This window comes from Polypterus senegalus, chromosome 2 (assembly GCF_016835505.1).
Source record: "Polypterus senegalus isolate Bchr_013 chromosome 2, ASM1683550v1, whole genome shotgun sequence".
In the NCBI taxonomy this organism is placed as follows: Eukaryota; Metazoa; Chordata; class Cladistia; order Polypteriformes; family Polypteridae; genus Polypterus; species Polypterus senegalus.
This window is the reverse complement of record NC_053155.1, coordinates 115,556,011-115,576,383: the sequence shown is the minus strand read 5'-3', so window position 1 is coordinate 115,576,383 and position 20,373 is coordinate 115,556,011. Positions and strand designations below refer to the sequence as shown.

The window sequence follows — 20,373 nt, the reverse complement described above, 5'->3', positions numbered from 1 at the left end:
TCTGTTCCGTTTCTACAGTAATCTGTGTAAACACATTGTTAAAACAGAAATGTTTTTTATATTCTACTAGTAGATGACAAAATGTAGGCATAAACTATATAATGTATGAAGCCTGAAGTATCCAAGAAATACTTTCACAGAAAGTACAAATCTAACACAACAATTGCGCTTTTATTCAAAAATATAACTGCAGAAACAAAAAGCCGCCTTAACATGCGACATTGACCAAAGTTGATTATGACTGCGTCCATGGTGCAATAGAATCAGCTGCCACCTGGGAATCAAAAGGTCGCGAGTTCGATCCTGCATCACTCTGTTTTGAAAAGTAAACTGCTCTTAGTCTTACTAATTTAGAATAAAAACATACATTTGATTTCAGTCTGTAACAGCCGGTGTAATTTATGATACTTGTAAAGGTTAGTTTTTTTTTTTTTAGTCAGTTTTATTACATGTCTGCATGCACTTTTTGTGGCATTACACATGTATTTTTGAGCATGTCCGTGCCAAATAAATAACATTCGACGTTTTGAAGAAATCATTTTATGACACGATTTACCTTTATTTATTTACTTGCTAAAGCCTAAAGTCACAAGTAGTGTGCAGAGGGCTTGCTCAAAAATGTGTGTAATGCCACGAAAGTGCCTGCTGACACTTTAGTATGCAAGCAATGGTATGTGCATTCTTGCTCAGATGTAGAAGGGAGCTGAGTTTACCTCTGTTACAGCCCGTCTATGTGAAAACGGCAGTTTCAGATGCGGGGGTGGGGTGTGTTTGGGCTCGTCAACGTGGCTGAGATAATAAAACTGACTAAAAAAAAAAAAAACAAAGCTAAACTTTACAAGTATCATAAATTACACCGGCTGTTACAGACTGAAATCAAATGTATGTTTTTATTCTAAATTAGTAAGACTAAGAGCAGTTTACTTCTCAAAACAGAGTGATGCAGGATCGAACTCGCTACCTTTTGATTCCCAGGTGGCAGCTGATTCTATTGCACCACAGACGCAGTCATAATCAACTTTGGTCAATGTTGCATGTTAAGGCGTCTTTTTGTTTCTACAGTTATATTTTTGAATAAAAGCGCAATTGTTGTGTTAGATTTGTACCTTCTATGAAAGTATTTTTTGGATACTTCAGGCTTCATATATTATATAGTTTAGGCCTACATTTTGTCATCTACTAGTGGAATATAAAAAACATTTCTGTTTTAACAATGTGTTTACTCAGATTACTGTAGAAATGGAACAGACATGAAATGTGTGTGTTCCAAACAACGATCTATTATTTTCACTCTAAAACTCCACTTCACTCCCAGAAAATCAATCAAGGCATGAGCTGGGAGAAGTTTGTGTACGTTCTAAGTCGGTGGGGGGATGGAATAGCCGGCTGCTTGCAGCCTGATTTTTATCAGCACATTGACAAAATGTGATGACAAAAGACGCTGGTGGAGAGCTGTGAACGATTTTAAGAAGCGATTTAAGGTGGGACGGATTTAGTTTTTTCGTAGGCTCTGGTAATTCTAGTGTTAATGACTGATAATCACTCACGTTAATGACTGATAATCACTCACATAAAGCCTCCATCCCAGCTGATCTAGACCAACACCAGTTTGCTTGCTAGTCAAATAGATTGACTGAGATCACCATCTATGTGGCTCTGCATACTGCCCTCTCTCATCTGGAAAAGCCCAACACCTATGTTAGGATGCTCTATATTGACTACAGCTCAGTATTTAACACATCGTACCTAGCCTGCTGATCAAAAAAAACCAAAATGTATGCACTAGGACTTGGCTCCTCCATATTCATCTGGTTACTGAATTTTCTCACCAACCGCCCCCAGTCTGTCAGGCTGGACAAACACACATCCTCCACCCATACTGTAAGCAGCAGTGTGCTAAAAGGCTGTGTGCTAAGTCTCCTCCTCTACACATTCTTCACCCATGATTGTCAACCCATCCACTAATCAAACATCATTGTTAAATTTGCAGATGATACAACTGTCATTGGGCTTTTATCAAACAATGATGATGCTTTATAAAGGGAAGAGGTTCAGAACCTGATAGCATGGATCAATATCAACAACCTGGTCTTAAATACCAAAAAGCCCAAAGAAGTTATTATGGACTTAAGGACTACTAAAAAGACCAATCATGGTCCAATAACAATCAATTTAGATGTTGTTTAAAGAGTTTCCAGCTTTAGGTTTCTAGGAGTCACCATCTCAGAGGACCTGTCCTGGGTTGACAACACCTTGGTTGTAATAGGTAAAGCACAACAATGCCTCTATTTGCTGAGGAAGTTAAGGAGTGCTAATCTCCCCCAGAAGCTGCTAAACAATTTCTGTAGATGTACTGTAGAGAGCATCCTGATTAACTGCATGATGGCCTGGTACAACACCTGCACCAAGGATGCTAAAGAAGCCCTGCAGCAGGTCGTAAAAACAGCAGAGGTCAACATCGGCTTTGAAGCCATCACTCAAACTCTTGCATAAGACTTGCTGTATGACAAGGGCCAACATTATCAAGGATTATACTCATCCTGGAAATTCTTTGTTTGAGCTCCTTCCATCAGGTAGATACTTTATCAATCCGCATATGCACACATAGACTGGAAATAGCCTTTTCTCATCTACCATAAACTCTCTGAACTCTGAATCTCCTCAGTCTGAGACAATGTTTAATTGAATATGTGCAATATGTTATATTGGTAAAGTACAATATACTAATATAATACTATATATAATATGCAATATACTGTTCATTAATAGGTGCAATAACAATTTATGCTACTGTACATTGGGCAAAAATAAATTTCTCTGGTTACTTGATTACTTAACACTGTATTTGACATATTTGAAAATATTTCAGATATTTTGTATGACTAGTCTATTTTCTCTTTCTTTTTATTTAACTTGAATTCTGTTTTTAAATTGTTACCTCTGTTTTATTTGTTAAATGCATATTTGGGGTTGTTGTAGAAGTAATTTCTTTGTGTTGCACAATGACAATAAAGTGTTTAAACTTGAACTTGTTAATTATGTTTTGCAAATGTACTTTTTTCTAATCATAAAATTAATTTCCTTAACTTGATCTTTCTGTTAATGATTTTATTTAAATTTACCACTTATTCATTCATTTCTTTAAAATATATCAATTTCTAGTAATTACAGAAACTGTTATTATTATACAAGACTTTTTGGGAGGATCAATTTCTGATGATTTATATGTTTGTTGAGGATGCTCACTGGGTGTCAGCTGCAGGGGATGTACAGGGTACCACACAACCCACTGAATGGAGGCCTGGTGTAGACCAAGGGCTGATGTGGCCAGCACCACGTTACCACCTTGACCCTCATAGGAACAAAATAGTTTAGACAATGAGATGAGTTACTGATATAATCATTTTCCTCTAAAGTAAGGCCGAAGCAACACAATTAGCCAAATTAACAATGTTAGTCATCTTTGGTTATGTCTAATAATTTAGTGTTGACAAAAATTTTAAATGTAATGCAGGTCATAAAGAAGAGGATTGTAGTTGAAAGTATTTAATTGACTTGAAAATCATCCATCCATGCATTGTTTCCTGAATTAACATATCCCTTTTCAGGCTAGATTTGGATGGCACACTCAGTATACAGTCACTAATATCAGGCCAATTTTGAGACATCTAATATTTATACACTTTTTTGTGATGTAGGAAAAAAATATAAATATCCAGAGAGAGAAACAATAAAACACATGAACACAGGGAGAATGTGCACTCAGATAGCTGCCATTATGGGAAACTAGCGCAGGCCTCCAAAGCTTTGAGGCAGGAGTTTTAATCACTGAGTTAATAAATTCATTATCCAGGGAAATTAGTTTTTATTAAATTTATTGTGAATTGTGTAGTGATCTCTTGGTTAGCAGACTCTGCAAGAGTAATTACCTTTTTGGTTCCACCAAATCATTTTTAACGTTTAAATGTCTTTATGTCCTTTCTTGTGATTACTGTACAAACCTTCTCTACTTTATGTGCAGTTGACCACTAGGTATTTGGTTGCAGTACATTCTTGATGTCAGACATATTTTTGTGTCTTGCCCTTTTTACAGCCTTGGAGCTCAATATTAAGGAACTGGAATTTTCTGGCAGTGACTCATCCTGGCTACATGGCATTTTTAACATACGATGAAGTGAAGGCTCGGCTCCAAAAATATATTTCTAAGCCTGGAAGGTAACCAGTCCAGCTGTTCAGTCTGAGTTTTTCTGTAATTAGTGCTGTAGTTTGAGGTTATCATTCCCATCTTTTTAATTACTTTACCTTTGCACTTTATAGTGAGGCATGTAGGGGATTTATGGTGCTGATCCTGGGAGGTGCAGCTTAGCGTGATTTAAAAAGTTAAGCATATGTGAAATACCTTGCCATATGTTATAAAATAATTGTATTGCCTTGAGCTAGGTTTTTTTTTATTTATATTATGTGTTTCATCATGTATGAAATAATGATAATTTATTACTTACTCAAGGCAATAGGGCTATGAATAGATCCTTGTCTTTGCATTAATGTTTTTATTGTTTTAAAGCAAACTGCCTTAGGAAAGGCTGATTTATTAAGTAAAACAGTTGAAATTCTATTTTTATAATAAAAAATGAAGAAGATATAAAATGACTAATAAACTGCGTAAAATGTGGTGAATATCCAAGGTTGCTTCAGGTGTTTAATTAAAATGTCACCCTTCTGCCAATCTACCTATTACTAAAGGATTGTGGGGGTGTGCTCAGTCTCCAAAGTATGAGGCACATGGCAGGATCCAGTTTCAGTCCATTGACTGGTCTACTACAGGGCTTTTTCACATACACACTCAGACTAACTTTGTTATTCTTTTCCAGTTCAGAGTCACTAGTTAACCTAGCGTACATGCCTGTGGGATATGGGAGAAAAGACAGAATCCCAAGAATAAACCTGCACAGGCATGTAAATTATGTGTAAACTCTACATTGATAATGCCTAGGCTGAGGTTTAACTCCAGAAGTGTGAGGCAACAAACTTTGTGATATATGAGGATTTAGTGTTTATTTTGGAACCAATTTATTTTTCACAATATGATTTTATGAAGTCTCTTTCAAGATCATAATGGTCTAGAAATTGGAATGGATAGCTTTGGCTTGAGATTACTGGCAGATAGTTTGTGGAGATTTGGTTGTTACTCAATATATGCCATAGACATACAAATTGCAAAAAAAATATCTATAATTTTTGCAGTATAATAATGGTTTATTAGAGAGCCTTTTTACTTGTATCATGGTTGAATCTAATCACAAACAAACATTTTATTTTACTTTTACTCTGGCTGTAACATGTTGTTATCAGAGATTAAGTGACGGAGGTTAGCAGCTCTGCCTAATGGCATCAGCATTCTGGGTTCAAATACCAGACAGGCATTGGCCCAGTGACAGTCTGTGTTTGTGCATTAGGATGCAATGTCTAGTAGATTGAGACCAGCATAGGTCCCAACACCTCACAAATACACATTGAGCTAGGTAGGGTTGAGATTGTTACAGTATATCTAAGTTTCATGGCCTTATTTCTGTACCATTTACAGCCAGGAAAGTTAAAACTAAGATTCCACAACTCTCTCAATACAGAAGCAGTACACCTTGATTAGGTTAAATGTGACCTAATGAATAATGAAATACATGTAAGGAAGATGACAGCTGTCATCTCTTTTTAACATGACTGCAGTGTAAATGCCACCCATTTTCTTATTTGATACAGCATATGTGCTAAGATCTTCTAACAGAAGATATTCAGATTGTCAAGATCAGAATGAGGCTTGGGAATCCAGAGAAACGCACATGTCTGATTATTTTATACTGGTTGGCTTTCTTTCTATACCCTGGGCACATTAATTTTTTATACTTTTATCTGAAACCTCCTCCAGGTGTTCCTCAGAGAAATCTTTTTTTCCCTAATCTGTGTACATAGATATTTTACTTTTTGCTGGTGATGTTATTTAATATGTAAGGTTTTCATGATGATGATTTGTGCAAACAACCCTCCTTTTATATTGATCCATCCACACATATTCCAGAGTCACAGTTAGCCGACACCTGTATGTACAGAACAAAATTCAGGGTTGGGTATATAGAACTGGAAACAGAGTCAGAACTAACCTCTGCATGGGACTGCAATCACATACACCGTGTAAAAGTAAATGTTTCAGAACTGGATTTAGGGTGAGGTGTACGGAACTTGATACAGGGTGGAAACTAACCCCTGCATGGAACTGCAATGACATATTCTATGTAAGAATAAATTCTTTAAGTAATTGCTAAACAGCATATTTTTAATTCATACAGATTATGCATTAACAAAATCATAATTACAGTTTATTTTTTTTATTTATATTGCCTATAATTTTAAATATGGCCCTAAAATATACTAATGTGCTTATCAGCAAATGGCTATAGTTTTAGCATCTGCATCACAGTTGCAACATCCCCCAGTTCTAAGAGTGATATTTCAACATGTGGATACATACAACAGGATAGAGGTGTTTCTAGCTTTTGAGGTAAATGAACTCTGGATATATCTGGCGTAATGGATATTCATTTAGCTGTGCTAGCATATTGTAGTCAGAGTGTCCGTTTAATTTATAAACATTGTGACCAGTTTAGAATGTATTAAGCTTTACTTTGAATGTTCTTGAATGTATTAATTTCCACAGGCTAATTTTAGCACTAACCACTACCCATTTCTCCCTTTTGTAAATTGTTAATCTGATGTAAGCTAGCTATATGTATACATTTATCAAGCTTAAGATTTTATATTAATTAAGTTAATTATTATTCATTTATCCTGATGCACTGGTTGTAGTTTATACTGAAGGTTACACGATAACATAGTATAATAGTAGAAAGAAGATTATTTTGTTCTTTGAAGATGAGACCCCATGATTTTACATTTAGCTGATGAATTTCCTTTTTTAACACTACTAATACGAGAAATATTCCAGATCCGCATCTCAACCACTTCTTCTTTTAGATTGCACTTGTTTTTCTCATAGTGCAAAATTGATGAATCCAGCAAGACAGCTAAGTGACCCTGTACAATTTTATTTGCTGTTCATTTTTAAACAGTGTGTTGCCCTTTAAGAAAGAGTGACATCCACTCAGGGTGTTCTACTGTAAATGTCCTCAGAACAGGTTGCTTCCAGTAATTTTTTTATATTTTATATAAATGAGTTTACAAAGTGAGTTTATTAAGTAATGCATCCATTCAGGGAGAATCAGTATTGAATGCATCTTTATTTTACATTGTAGGAAATATTTGACTTGTCGTAATGTTTCTGACCTGTTTTTGCCATGCATATTTTACAATAGTTGTCATTTTTCATTTGCCAGTTCTTACAAATATCTAGCTGCCAGACTGTGACCTGTGTTAATTCCTTAAACCTCATATTGCTGAAGGATTTGCTACAATGTACAACCAGTTGAAAATACAAATGTAAAATTGTAGTATTATTATCACTTAACAATTAACTGAATGTTTTTTTAAAATGACCAAAATGATCAATGGATACCGTTTTCTTTCATTTCAGCTACATCTTTCGATTGAGTTGCACTCGTTTGGGGCAATGGGCCATTGGTTATGTCACCAGCGATGGAAATATACTGCAAACAATTCCACACAACAAACCTCTTTTTCAGGCCTTAATTGATGGCTGCAGAGAAGGATTGTATGTATATATTCAAAGAGAGTGAGGGGGGAAAAAAATGTGTGTGTGTTTGTGTGTGTGTATATATATATATATATATATATATATATATATATATATATATATATATATATATATATATATATATATATATATATATATATATATATATATGTGTATATATATATATATATATATATATATGTGTATATATATATATATATATATGTATATATATATGGTGATACACCTTTAAACTATTTAGAAAGTGCAAATAAGTTTTATTTGAATAAAAATGTTTTTCAAATAAAAATAGCTGTATAAATGTACATTTTATTTGTGAAATACTAAACTAATTCCTTTTTTGTCAGAATTGTCCATGTTTCTCACTCTCACTGTACTCTACTGTATCTTGCTTCTGTCATGTGAGTCTTTACCCTTTCACTAGACCAGAGGTGTCAAACTCAAGTACTAGAGGGCTGCATTAGTTACAGGTCTTCATTAACTATCTTATTTGGTAAACATTTACTGTTGCTAAAGGAACAGATGTCATTTGTCTTCTTTTTAATGAACTTGCTTTTTAAGATTCACTACCATCAGTTGTTTCTCTGTCTTTCTCCCTGACCTAAGGGGCAACTTGTGTTTTGCTATCCCAGCTTGGGACCATATGCTGTTGGGTAGATGATCTTTGAATATTCCGCAAACCCTCAATGGCATCAGTCTCTAGTTATCAGAGGGTGTGATCTTTCCTTATACCTGTTGGGTTAACTGCATTCTAGCACCATTGGTCGTGTATTCCATATTTATTCAAGGTCACTCTCCTTGCTGATTTATGGATGCCTCTGCCTGCAGGCATTCAAAGGCCTCTAGCGCAATTACATTGCATACTACACATACCAATGCCATTTACTCTTCCCTGGCAAAATGGCATACATTGTCTGTGCCAGTGCATCATTTTATCTTTCTCAATATTTTTTCTGTTTTAAATTCACCATATCTGATACACATCATGCCTTGAGATATCAATGTATTTAGAAGTTTTGTAGAAATATTACACCATTAATGACTCCCAATGACCCTGTACCAGGGTCCTCATACATTTAGTTTTAGTTAACATCATATCACGTTATTTCAATCACAGATTGAAGTAACAGCCATGTAACACATAGAAGACCGTAGAGTGGCGGTGCAGTAAGTTATTATTAGTTACATCTAATAATTCCCTGCAAGTGGATCTGGATTATAGAGTTGAAAAAATGGACAAGTACAAATGTTGTCAGTGCAGAAATAATACATATTTATAAAGAATTTTATAATTATGTAACAATACCAAATATTCATTATTAACACTTAATTATAGATTACCTACTACAGTAGTTTCCACTATTTATTTATTTTCTGAATGCCATTGACCTTTAATTTTTTTTCATTTTAAAACATGGAAGAAGGTTGTGAAGTCCAGAATGTCATTGCCTTTAAAATGATGTTAAAAATTGTTAATGGCAGGGAAGAATATTTGCTTTAACATTTGCTGTTTTTTATATCATAGAAATGGAAGAAATTATTAAGGATATTCCATTCATTTGAAATTCATGATATAATTAGGGTGAAGTCTACATAAAGAAATAATAATGCACATGTAACCTAATCATCTCTTTTGAGTCTTTAAAAATAACTAAGCACATGTGAGGAAAGGGAATTCATTTTAATCTGACTGATTATCACAGATGACTATAAACTGCATGAGTCACACTGCTCTGTCTCCCTCACATTTCTGTTCACTTACACTTAATTGTTTAATCTATAGAAATTTCTGTTGTTCCCTGAGGGGTCAAATACATATTTTGAAAACTTATTTACTGTGAAATAAAGTTTTCAACAGTCAGGCTCAGTGTGGACAATGACGGCCTAAAAACAATAGGAACTACTTAAACACATTTATATTAGGTAGAATGCCCAGTGAAGGCTGGCCAGATAATATAAATAATATTTTTTTTTTCTCTAGCATCTTGCCAAATTCTGAGTTGTTTTTATTTTTCTGTCTTCCCTGGCAATCTGACCATAGTATCAGATTTATCAATATAATCATGAGAGACTTAAAAAATGAATCCATGTTTAGGGACTCCTCTTTATCTGTTAATTGTATATCTGTATTATTTAAGTGTGTATTGATTCATTCTTTTTTACTTGTTTTTGGTATTTCATTCATATTTATTTCTAATTTTTTGTTTTACCTTTTTTTAACTTATTGTAAAGCTATAGAAATAAATTTTGCTGTTTTGTGTGTCCACGCTGAGAGAAATCATATATCTGGTGGTCCATTTAAAAAGATTCAATCTGCCTATTCCTACTATGACCAGTACTAGGCAGGAAGCTTCTATTTCAATGTTTGATTTTCTTCTTTGTGTCTTTGCTCTGGTCAGTATCAAATAAATACCAGTTGTAACAGCCAATCTCACTCATTCAAGACAAAAGCATACCATCTTAGCTCCCAATGTCTCAAGTATGGAAATACTAGACATCCCGCTTCCGCCTGCATATCTGTTTACTTCTGTGATAGCTACTTTTCATTGATTATTCATAATTTCAAAGTTATCATCATTTTACACTTGCTCATCCACATTGCTTCATGCTGAATTGCGAGTAGAATAGGCTGTTGTCTTGTGCCTCAGGATTTCACTAGTTAATGCATTCTGGCTATCACCTTGATTTCTGTATTCAGAATCTTTTATTGTAGGCTTATCTGGATTTAGAGGAATAAAAATGAGTTGTCTGCATAAGAAAGCAGACGTTTGTTTGCAGATGGAAGAAATCAATATGTTTAGCAGTTATAAATCCCAAATTATTATCTTTATTTTTGGAGTTATTCTAAGTATTAAAGGATGACTGACTAGATCCATTAATAATCAGATACTGTAAGTGACAACAGTGTTCTTAAATCATTTCATCTTTGCTTGTTTATATAATATGAAAAGCCACTTAAGTCTTTATTTGTTTTCCATATCAGCATATCAGTTATCAGTTATTTAACAGTTTTCCTAAATTATGATTTTTGCACTGAAAAGAAGCATAGTTGCTGAAAAACTATTTTTGTAGTATAATAAACCATTTTCAGCCTGTTATTCAAGAGAAATTTTATTCCAGTAGCAATGGTCTTATACCAAGAATCTGTCCTCTGTCACATCCTTATTCAGAGAGAATTTTCATAGATACCATTTTTTATGTCTCATTTTCCCACTTTACTACATGAATTGTTGGTAAGAATTTTGGGAGAATTATGAGGTTGCTGCTGTTTTGTCACATAATATACAAAGAAGCAATTAAAGATACTGTAAAAATAAAAAAAACCTAAACAAAATGCCTTAAGCAGGTTTCACATCACTTCAAATACAGTTTAGCCATACTGTATTATTGAATAAGATGAAAGGTAAATTTACGTTACTCTTTGTCTTTATTTGTGTATCATTATTTTCTATGGAATATCACAGTAGGAACTATGACTTTAAAGACATAAATGTAAATTTGTTCTACCCATCTGTTCCTCAGCACGTAAACCCAGAATAATGGTGGTCACCTTTCTTATTGAAAAAAATTATACATTTTTGTTTTGTTCAGGTACCTAGTATTTTGGAAGTTAATGATATGGGAAGTGGTTAACACTGCTACCTCACATCTTCATAGTTTTTATCCTGGACTGAATGCTGTCTATGTGGATTGTGAATGTGTTTACAAATTTATAGCTTATTTTATCCAAGGCTGATATTTGTCACCTGCCTATTACAACTGTGGTCCAGTTTGTCTTTGAATCTTAAGTTCAAGCTGAAATATATTATCATGTATATGTAATACAGTGGACTTACTGCATGTCTCCTTGGAACAGTGACAGTGGCACATTGCCAATGAAAGACACACAAACTAAAAACAAGAATATTTAGATTGCACAATATTTATACAGTAGTATATGTACTGTGTACAAAAATGTATTCAGTGTTTCTTATTATGACTAACAGTTCAGTAACCTAATCTATGGATAGAAACTGTCTTTGAATCTACTTGTGCACGCATGAATGCTCCAGAACTTACCACTCAGATAAAAGACTGTGCAGGACAGCTGAGGTTTACTACCATTTGGCTTTCTAAGGCAGCAAGTGTTGATATGTCCCGAATAAAAGACAGCTAGGTGCTGGTAGTATTCTGTGCTACATGCATCACCCTCTGCATGACTTTATATTCTGTTGCCGAGCATGTGCCCTACTAGGATGTAGCAAGAACAAGCATCACTATAGTCATGTAGAAGCTTGTGAGAAGAGGAGAGGCTTTATAAACAATAAGCAGAATTTTAATGTCAATCCTGAATGACACAGGTAACCAGTGTAGTGACATCAAAACTGGAGAGATGTGCTCAGATTTTCTTTTTCAAGTTAGGATTCTAGCAGCTGCATTCTGCACTAGTTGCAAACGATTTATGTCTTTCTTGGGTAGTCCTGAGAAGAGTGCGTTACAGTAATCTAGTCAACTGAAAACAAATGCGTGAACTAATTTCTCAGCATCTTTCAGTGATATAAGAGGTCTAACTTTACTTATGTTTCTTAAGTGAAAAAATGCTGTCCTAGTGATTTGATTAATATGCAATTTAAAATTCAGATTACAGTCAACAATTACCCCTAAGCTTTTTACCTCCGTCTTGACTTTTAATTCTAATGTATCCAGTTTATTTCTAATAGCCTCATTGTATCCATTATTGCTAATCACTAAGATTTCAGTTTTCTCTTTATTTAACTTGAGAAAGTTACTATTCATCCATTCTGAGATACAAGTCAGACATTGTGTTAGTGAATCGCTAGAGTCAGTGTCATCAGATGCTATTGATAAGTACAGCTGTGTGTCATCAGCATAGCTATGGTAGCTCACGTTGTGCCCTGAGATAATCTGACCTAACAGAAGCATGTAGATTGAGAATAACAGCGGACCCAGGATAGAGCCTTGTGGAACACCATATCGGATATCATGTGTCTTTGAGTTGTAATTACCACAACTAACAAAATATTTTCTCCCTGTCAGGTAGGATTCAAACCAATTTAAGAAACTGCCAGAGAGGCCCACCCATCGACTAAGGCGATTTCTAAAAATATTATGATCAATGGTGTCAAATGCAGCACTCAGATCTAAGATGATGAGAACAGATAAATGGCCTCTGTCTGCATTCACTCGCAAATCATTTACTACTTTAACGAGTGCAGTTTCTGTACTGTGATTTGTTCTAAAACCCGACTGAAATTTATTAAGAATAGCATGTTTATTTAGGTGGTCATTTAACTGCATAATGGCTGCCTTCTCCAGAACTTTACTTAAGAAAGGCAGGTTAGAGATGGGTCTAAAATTTTCAAGAGCCGAGGGTCAAGATTATGTTTCTTAAGAAGGGGTTTAACTACAGCAGTCTTAAGACAGTCTGGGAAGACCCCCGTATCTAATGACGAATTTACTATGTCAAGAACATTATCAATTAGCACGCCTGATACTTCAAACGTATGTGAAAATAAAGATTGTGGTGAGCCTTCTTGATGACAGCTGAAATGTTCTGTGCCCACTTAAGGATCATCAGTGAAGGTCACTTTAGACAGTTTAAAGCTGATAACCCTCTCAACAACTGTCCCTTCAATGTACATGACATGGCAATGCTGGAAACATTATAATTCCTTATGAGCAGTTCTTTGGTTTTGATTATATTAAGGAAGAGATTTTTGTCCTGGCACTATTGTGCCGGCAGGTAGACCTGTGCTCTGTAGGCTATGTTGTCACTGTTGGTAATCAGGCCCATGATGGTGGGATCATTAGCAAATTTAATTAATTGAGTGGTAGCTGTGTCTGACAACACAATCAGAGATGGAGTAGGAGCAGAGAAGGGGTCTCTGCACAGTACCCTGTAGAGTGCTAGTGTTGAGGTCTGTGTAGAGGATGTGATGTTGCCAGAACACATATGCTGAGGTATGTTGGTTAGGAAGTCCAAAATCCAGTTGTATTAGGTGACACAATGTCCAAAGTTGAGGAGTATGATGATTAGCTTGGATGGTATAGTCTTAAATTAATGGGTTAAGAAAATGAATTAGTGACAGCATTTTGTATCATTTAAGATAATAAAAATTAAGCCATTTCGACATGTTTGACAGTTCACGTAAAAGGATCAGAGAACATAATTAGTTCAGTTTTTACAGCAATATATATGATTGTTACGTCTTACAATAAATAATAGATAGAATAGAATGTCATTGTCTAAAGGTAAATAACTTTCCAGCAAAATGACAGCCTTATCAGTTAATGCAATATTTAAGTTATTATTGTTATTGCTGTTGCAAATATTACTTTTAAACCAAAAAAATATTTTTATTCATTCCACAGTTATCTTTACCCAGATGGCAGAGCTTATAATCCTGATTTAACAGGTTTATGTGAACCTACACCACATGATCACATAAAAGTTACGCAGGTAGGCTCTTATCAAAATACTATTTCCGTAACTGTGCCAGTTTATGCTCTTTGTTTATGTTCTTTGCTAAGTTTTTATCTTCAACATTATTCCTTGTAACCTTTGTGCTTTGTTTTGTAGGAGCAGTATGAACTATACTGTGAGATGGGTTCCACATTTCAATTGTGTAAAATATGTGCAGAGAATGATAAAGATGTGAAGATTGAGCCTTGTGGACATCTGATGTGCACCTCCTGCTTAACTGCTTGGCAGGTATACTTCTTTGCTGGCACCCCTGTAAATTACATTGAGTTACTATATTTCTTTTTCTGAGTAGAATTTAACAGTCTTGTTGGTCTTTTAAAGTTAGCTGTAAATTGCTAAGTAAGACTATCTTAACCAATTAGCTCTCTTCAGAAATTATCTTCACTATGCAGTATAGTTACCTATTTTAACCCCCTTTCTTTTTATATAATGGAACAGCATTTGCCAACTTCTGGGCTTTAACAGAAAGTGAAGCTTCTTTATCTTCTAATAACTCCCTACTTCATTTTCAGTTCTCTGAAAACTAATATAAAGCATTTGTATTTGTAATTAATAAATGTTTTAGGGACCTAGGAGAAATATCAGCTAGTGATCAAGTTTTATTTGTTTTCTGCCTTTTAAATCTTGTCAGCACATTTCTCTCTGTAATCTCCAAAAAAAATGTATGATATAAATATTCCATGGCAGGGGTGGTGCAGTGGTAGCGCTGCTGCCTTGCAGTAAGGAGACCTGGGTTCACTTCCCGGGTCCTCCCTGCGTGGAGTTTGCATGTTCTCTCCGTGTCTGCATGGGTTTCCTCCGGGTGCTATGGTTTCCTCCCGCAGTCCAAAGACTTAAAGGTTAGGTGCATTGGCGATCCTAAATTGTCCCTGGTGTGTGTTTGGTGTGTGCTCTGTGGTGGGTTGGTGCCCTGCCCGGGGTTTGTTCCTGCCTTGCGTCCTGTGCTGGCTGGGATTGCCTCCAGCAGACCCCCGTGAACCTGTGTTAGGATATATAGCAGAATGGAGAATGACTGACTGACTGATTATTCCATGGCTATGGATTGTAAATCCTAGCAATTCTTTATTTCAAAGTCAACTCCTGACTTTATCAAAATGTTTTTGTTTAATTAGTTTCTTATTCATCTTTTATGCTTTGATGTATATCAACAACTGAGGAGTATTTTTTATTTTAATTTCAGCTGATTACAATTGTCAGGAATATCAGTTCATTTCAGTTTAGTTTTATATAGTGCAATATACATGGAGGGCATATTCAGAGCACATACACATATTTATATGTGTAATATGATACCTCATGCCTGCACTTTACAAAATAAATCTCAGAGTTGTAAAGGATATGGAGATTAAATAATTAAAGATGTTTTTTTTTTTAATTTCAGCACTGGCTTTAAACAAAAAAATTGGCACTGAAAATGTAATTAACAAAACCTGTTGAAGTGAAAAGATGACTAAATTGATAAATGCTGCTACAATATCAAAGGAAGAACTCCAACAAAATGAAGCGATTTTTTTTTGTCCTACGATATTACCAGTTTCAATATAATGAACCACACTGCATGTTAACATATTTTATTTATTGTGTTTCTTAAAATCAAACCCCCCACTACTGAACACTCTACATTTTCAAAAGACAGTGCTATAAAGAGCACATCACTAATGGATGTGTGCATACCTGAGACTCTTTGTTCCTTTTTAATTACTTCTCATTTGCTTTATTGCAATGGTTTGTGAAGTTTCAGTATGATACTGGCATTGCGCACAGTGCACAGTGCCAGTTGCAATTGGAGGAATTTTCAAACATTTGGACTGAAAAGAAAATCTCAAGAAGAGAAACAATACTACTCTTTGGTTTTAAACAGTCAGTCTGGAGATTGTGCAAGGCAAGCAAGCAAAAGAAACCAAGTAACTTTAGGGATTGATGGTGTGTAGCTTTTTTTTTTTTTTGCACTGCAAAAAGGTTTAAAAATTACTTAATGTATTACTTTAATGGATCTCGTCATGAGCACTTATTTCTCTTTATCGTGCCATTATATGTTGAAATCTTCTGCACCACTTGTAAACATAATGAAACATTTTTATTCTGCATTTAAAACGGTATGAAAGGTTGAAATCTTGGACTTATGTAGTGCTGTTGAAATAAGATGAGCATGTGGAATTGTTCTCTGTGGTAGACAGTACTATTTTAAGAAACATGTTTAGATGTCAGTTGAGCTATCTTGCAGCATAACCAGTAAAAATGCTGTGTTCTCTAGTTATCACTAATCATTAATTGTCTGTATTAAATTATCTCTGTTAATAAGCATTAATTAGAATATGAAATGTGGAAATAGTTTACAGAACCTGTTTAACACAAAAGGAAGTCTGCTACAGGTGCAAATATAGAAATATAGAAATAGAAGTGACCAGCTTAGTTCCATTCGCACCTGTCTGCTAAGTATCAAATACTGTAGATACTTGAAATAAAATCATTATCAAAGAAACAATTTTTCTAGTAAGCTCATGAAAACAAATCAGTTTTTGCTCCCAAACCTAAAATTCTAGATTCAGGGGCCTAATGTTTAGGGTGTATGAACATTTTTGATTCTTATAAAAAATTATTGCCTATTGTGCAATTTTATTAAAGTGGCAGCAAGCATAAGTGTTTCATTAAAATGTCTCTAAAACAATCTTAGAAGATTATTCTCACAGTTTTCAGTGGAATGTGAGCAGGTTAGTATGTTATACAACCACAAGTATGGTGCTTACTATGAGTTACTGTGAACATGGTTAGAAGACTCTACCCGAGACTGAATCAAAGTAGGTTTAAGGCTTAAAATGATACAATTGCAGTAGAATAAGCGGTTAAAAACAAATGACAGCGAGTTTAGTTGGGGGAAAAAAAGAGAGTGAAGTATATTTCCTTGGCATTAGGGTCATAAATGGACCTGGGGCATCTTTCAGAACTTTGTATTCCAAGAAACCACACTACAGCACGAGTTAACAAAGGTTATGTTATGGCATGATGTGGATCAAAAGCACAGGGCAGCTATTCATGCTTGCTAATTTACATCAACATATTGAGGAGTGATAGCCACCATAGCTGCCGCTGTATCTATGTAGGTCATGCTGGCAACGAGATGTACATGTTATATCTTCTTCTATTTATTTAAGAAAAATGTGAAAGTAGCAGGATCACAATCTACTCATAAAAGAGTCAATAACCTTGAAAAAGAGTGGCATATATATTAAAGTGGCAGATAAGGAAAAAAAAGACAGTAAGAGAGCTGGGCAGAATATAGAAGATGTTTTTACTGTAGCTCAATCTTTTTAATTCATGAAATACATAGTATTGTAAAATATTTTTCTTTGTCTAGTATAATACAGGTAGACTGATGGATGATTTAACAGGGCTTTAATGTTATTAAAGCAGTACTTTTTTAATAGGAGTGAGACAATAAATGTTAGTCTGATTTAATACATTTAACCTTTCCTTTGTTTTTAATCATCCATATTGGCTTATGGTGTAACCTTTAAATCGATTTACTTTCTTTACTTTTTAGCATGCATCTATAATTAAAAGAATAAGCTTCTGTTTGCTTTGCAGTAGTAGAAAGATGCCTTTCATAATGTTTCTGCATGAAGCATTAAGAATTGATAAAGTTGAAAGAATCGTAATTCAAAGCACAATATTTATTAATAAACAATATGTTATACCTTAGTATGTTACAGGTTTTGTATTAGATGCATTATCTAGCATTTATTAATTTATTCACTTACAAAATGGCTATCATTGCCAAGTATTATAGGTAATATTCTCTTGCTTCCTGTAAATGCCCATGTCTTTTCTATTTTTAATCAAGCAATGGTAATAAACCCATTACACTACGCGCTGTTGTGACATGGCCATCCAGCACGAAGTGACTCGTTTTCTACTCCACAGACTCATAAGTTTGTTTTAGCAGTCACACTATTTCTGCTTTAATCAGAGGTTTTAGTGAAGACGGGCATCAATCCATGGAGTGTGTGGGATAACCATACACTGCAGACTTTGGCTTTAGGCTGTTGCATTGAGTTATGCATTGATGTCTCATTTCAGCTTTTAAAAAGATTAATTGTAGCTTACATGGATCAGCTCAATCAGTTGCTTATTTTTAATTTGTGTTTAGGCTGATCATCAAAAGTTCAGAGGGAAGAGTCTCACTGCATTATTTAGTTTTATTAATACTGTATTTACAGTGGATTTTATTTAGATAGAAAACATTTGTTCTTGACATTTTCACAAGTTCGAAAATTTTATTCTTCATTTTTCATATTTTAACATTAGTTTGCTGTTTATCTCACTTTTATATGGTTTGATTGGTTTTGATTATTCTATTTTGCAAATTGGTTTAATTTTTACTTTTGTATTTATTGTATGACAAATTAAACCTAGGGAAAAAATTTGAAAGTCAAGTTGTGTGTATTTAACATCCTCTCTATTTTCAAATATTTAACATGTTTATTTTATCTTATATTTTATTGGATTGTACCTTATATTATTCAAGTACTGTTTTATCTAAGGTCATAACATGAACAGTAATTTCTTTTAAATTTACTTTTTTTTTTTTAGCCATTTTCCAAGATTACACAGATGTTTAGTGATAAATGCGACCACTGTAAACATTATTCTTTGTGGCAAACAAAACAAAAACATCGACGAGCATGTGGACACAACAGCAGTGTGGCTGTTTATACAAGCACCCTCACATGGCACAACTTTCCACATTTTTTCAGACTTGTGTCAAGTAAATTGTGCCTTATGGTGAAAATAAATAGTCTAGATACTGAATTTGTGACATAAAGAAACTAAGAACCATTATGGTGAAAAATCTAATTTCATAAAGAGAGATGACTATTTGAAAGAATATGTTTATGTTGGCAATTTTTGCAATTTACATTAACACTCATTGGACTAGTAACTCAATCTGGCCAAGAAAAATATTACACATCTCAACTCACTCCAACCCTCCTCAACACCATCTACTCAAAACCTTTTTACCTTAAAATGTAGCTCCATCGCTGTCAATGGTAGGGAGATATGCATAGAGCAAAGTTATTTGCTCATTTCTGTCTCAGAGTGTTTCCCCCTTCAAGAACTGCAAAAGGACCCTGTAGCTTACATCTTAGGGTAAGCCTCAATTGAGGCATTTTGTGCTTTAAAAACTGTTGTATGTTTGTTTGCCTGTCTATAGTATTATTCCTTTTTTTTTTTTAGTCGCAAGGACCATATCTAAAAGTTTTATGTTCTATAGCAGTCATGCTGTGTTCTGTTACACATTAATCACAGAACTACCTCTTGATTTCTTTGTCTAGGAATCTGAAGGCCAAGGATGTCCATTTTGCCGATGTGAAATCAAGGGGACAGAACCAATTATTGTGGACCCTTTTGATCCACGTGATGAAGGTGCTAAGAGCAATTTTATTGAGCATTTCAGTTCCCAAATGCTGGATATAGAAGATGATGATGACAAAGAAGAATCACTTATTATGAATAGACTTGCTTCTGTCAGAAAAGTAAGTAGCAAATCAATCAATATGCAGCTAATGAAGATTTTAAATGTTTATGTATCACCTGCTGTATATCGTCTAGTTTGGGGCATAGAGCAAGAAATGGCTCCAGATGTTCTGAAAATCATATTTATTTAAAAAACAGTGTTTGTGCTCTATCATAGATTATTATGTACCATCATAATTTGTTTAGTCTTACCTTAAAGTACTTTTGTGAAGCGGGTAAGTGCCTACATTATTGATTTTTGGCACACTACCCCTAGCTGTCACCAGTGTGTTGTGTTTGTTTGTTTTTTGAAAACTTGGCAGACATGTATTTGTATGCATGTTGCAGAGCTCAAGTTCAACAAGTCTGCTGCAAAGAAAAAGAGCACCCCTCATGTAAGAGGTTCAGCTCTGCACTCTGTGTGCAGTGTGGATCACAGTTTACATTCTTGGAGTGTTATGGGTAACAGCTTGTAAGGTTAGAGCTGCAAAGTTTTGATAAACTAATAATAATACATCTCTCAAAGAAAATTCTAAAAAGGTTAAAATTTTATTTTAAAGTGGTAATTAAAAAAAGAGTACAATTTAACTGTATTATCCTGTATATAGGGCAGCATGGTGGCACAGTGGGTAACACTGCTGCCTCGCAGTTA

General features: G+C 34.5%; 1 protein-coding gene across 1 annotated transcript in view; it reads left to right on the top strand.

Moving 5' to 3' along the window:
* cblb (Cbl proto-oncogene B, E3 ubiquitin protein ligase) overlaps window positions 1–20,373 on the top strand; it is a 234,183-nt gene that overhangs the window by 166,233 nt on the left and 47,577 nt on the right. Inside the window, exons 5-9 of the mRNA XM_039744429.1 lie at window positions 4,094–4,215; window positions 7,583–7,720; window positions 14,096–14,183; window positions 14,304–14,435; window positions 19,541–19,741. Coding sequence (XP_039600363.1) covers window positions 4,094–4,215; window positions 7,583–7,720; window positions 14,096–14,183; window positions 14,304–14,435; window positions 19,541–19,741 — 681 coding nt within the window. The remainder of the gene's footprint in view (window positions 1–4,093; window positions 4,216–7,582; window positions 7,721–14,095; window positions 14,184–14,303; window positions 14,436–19,540; window positions 19,742–20,373) is intronic.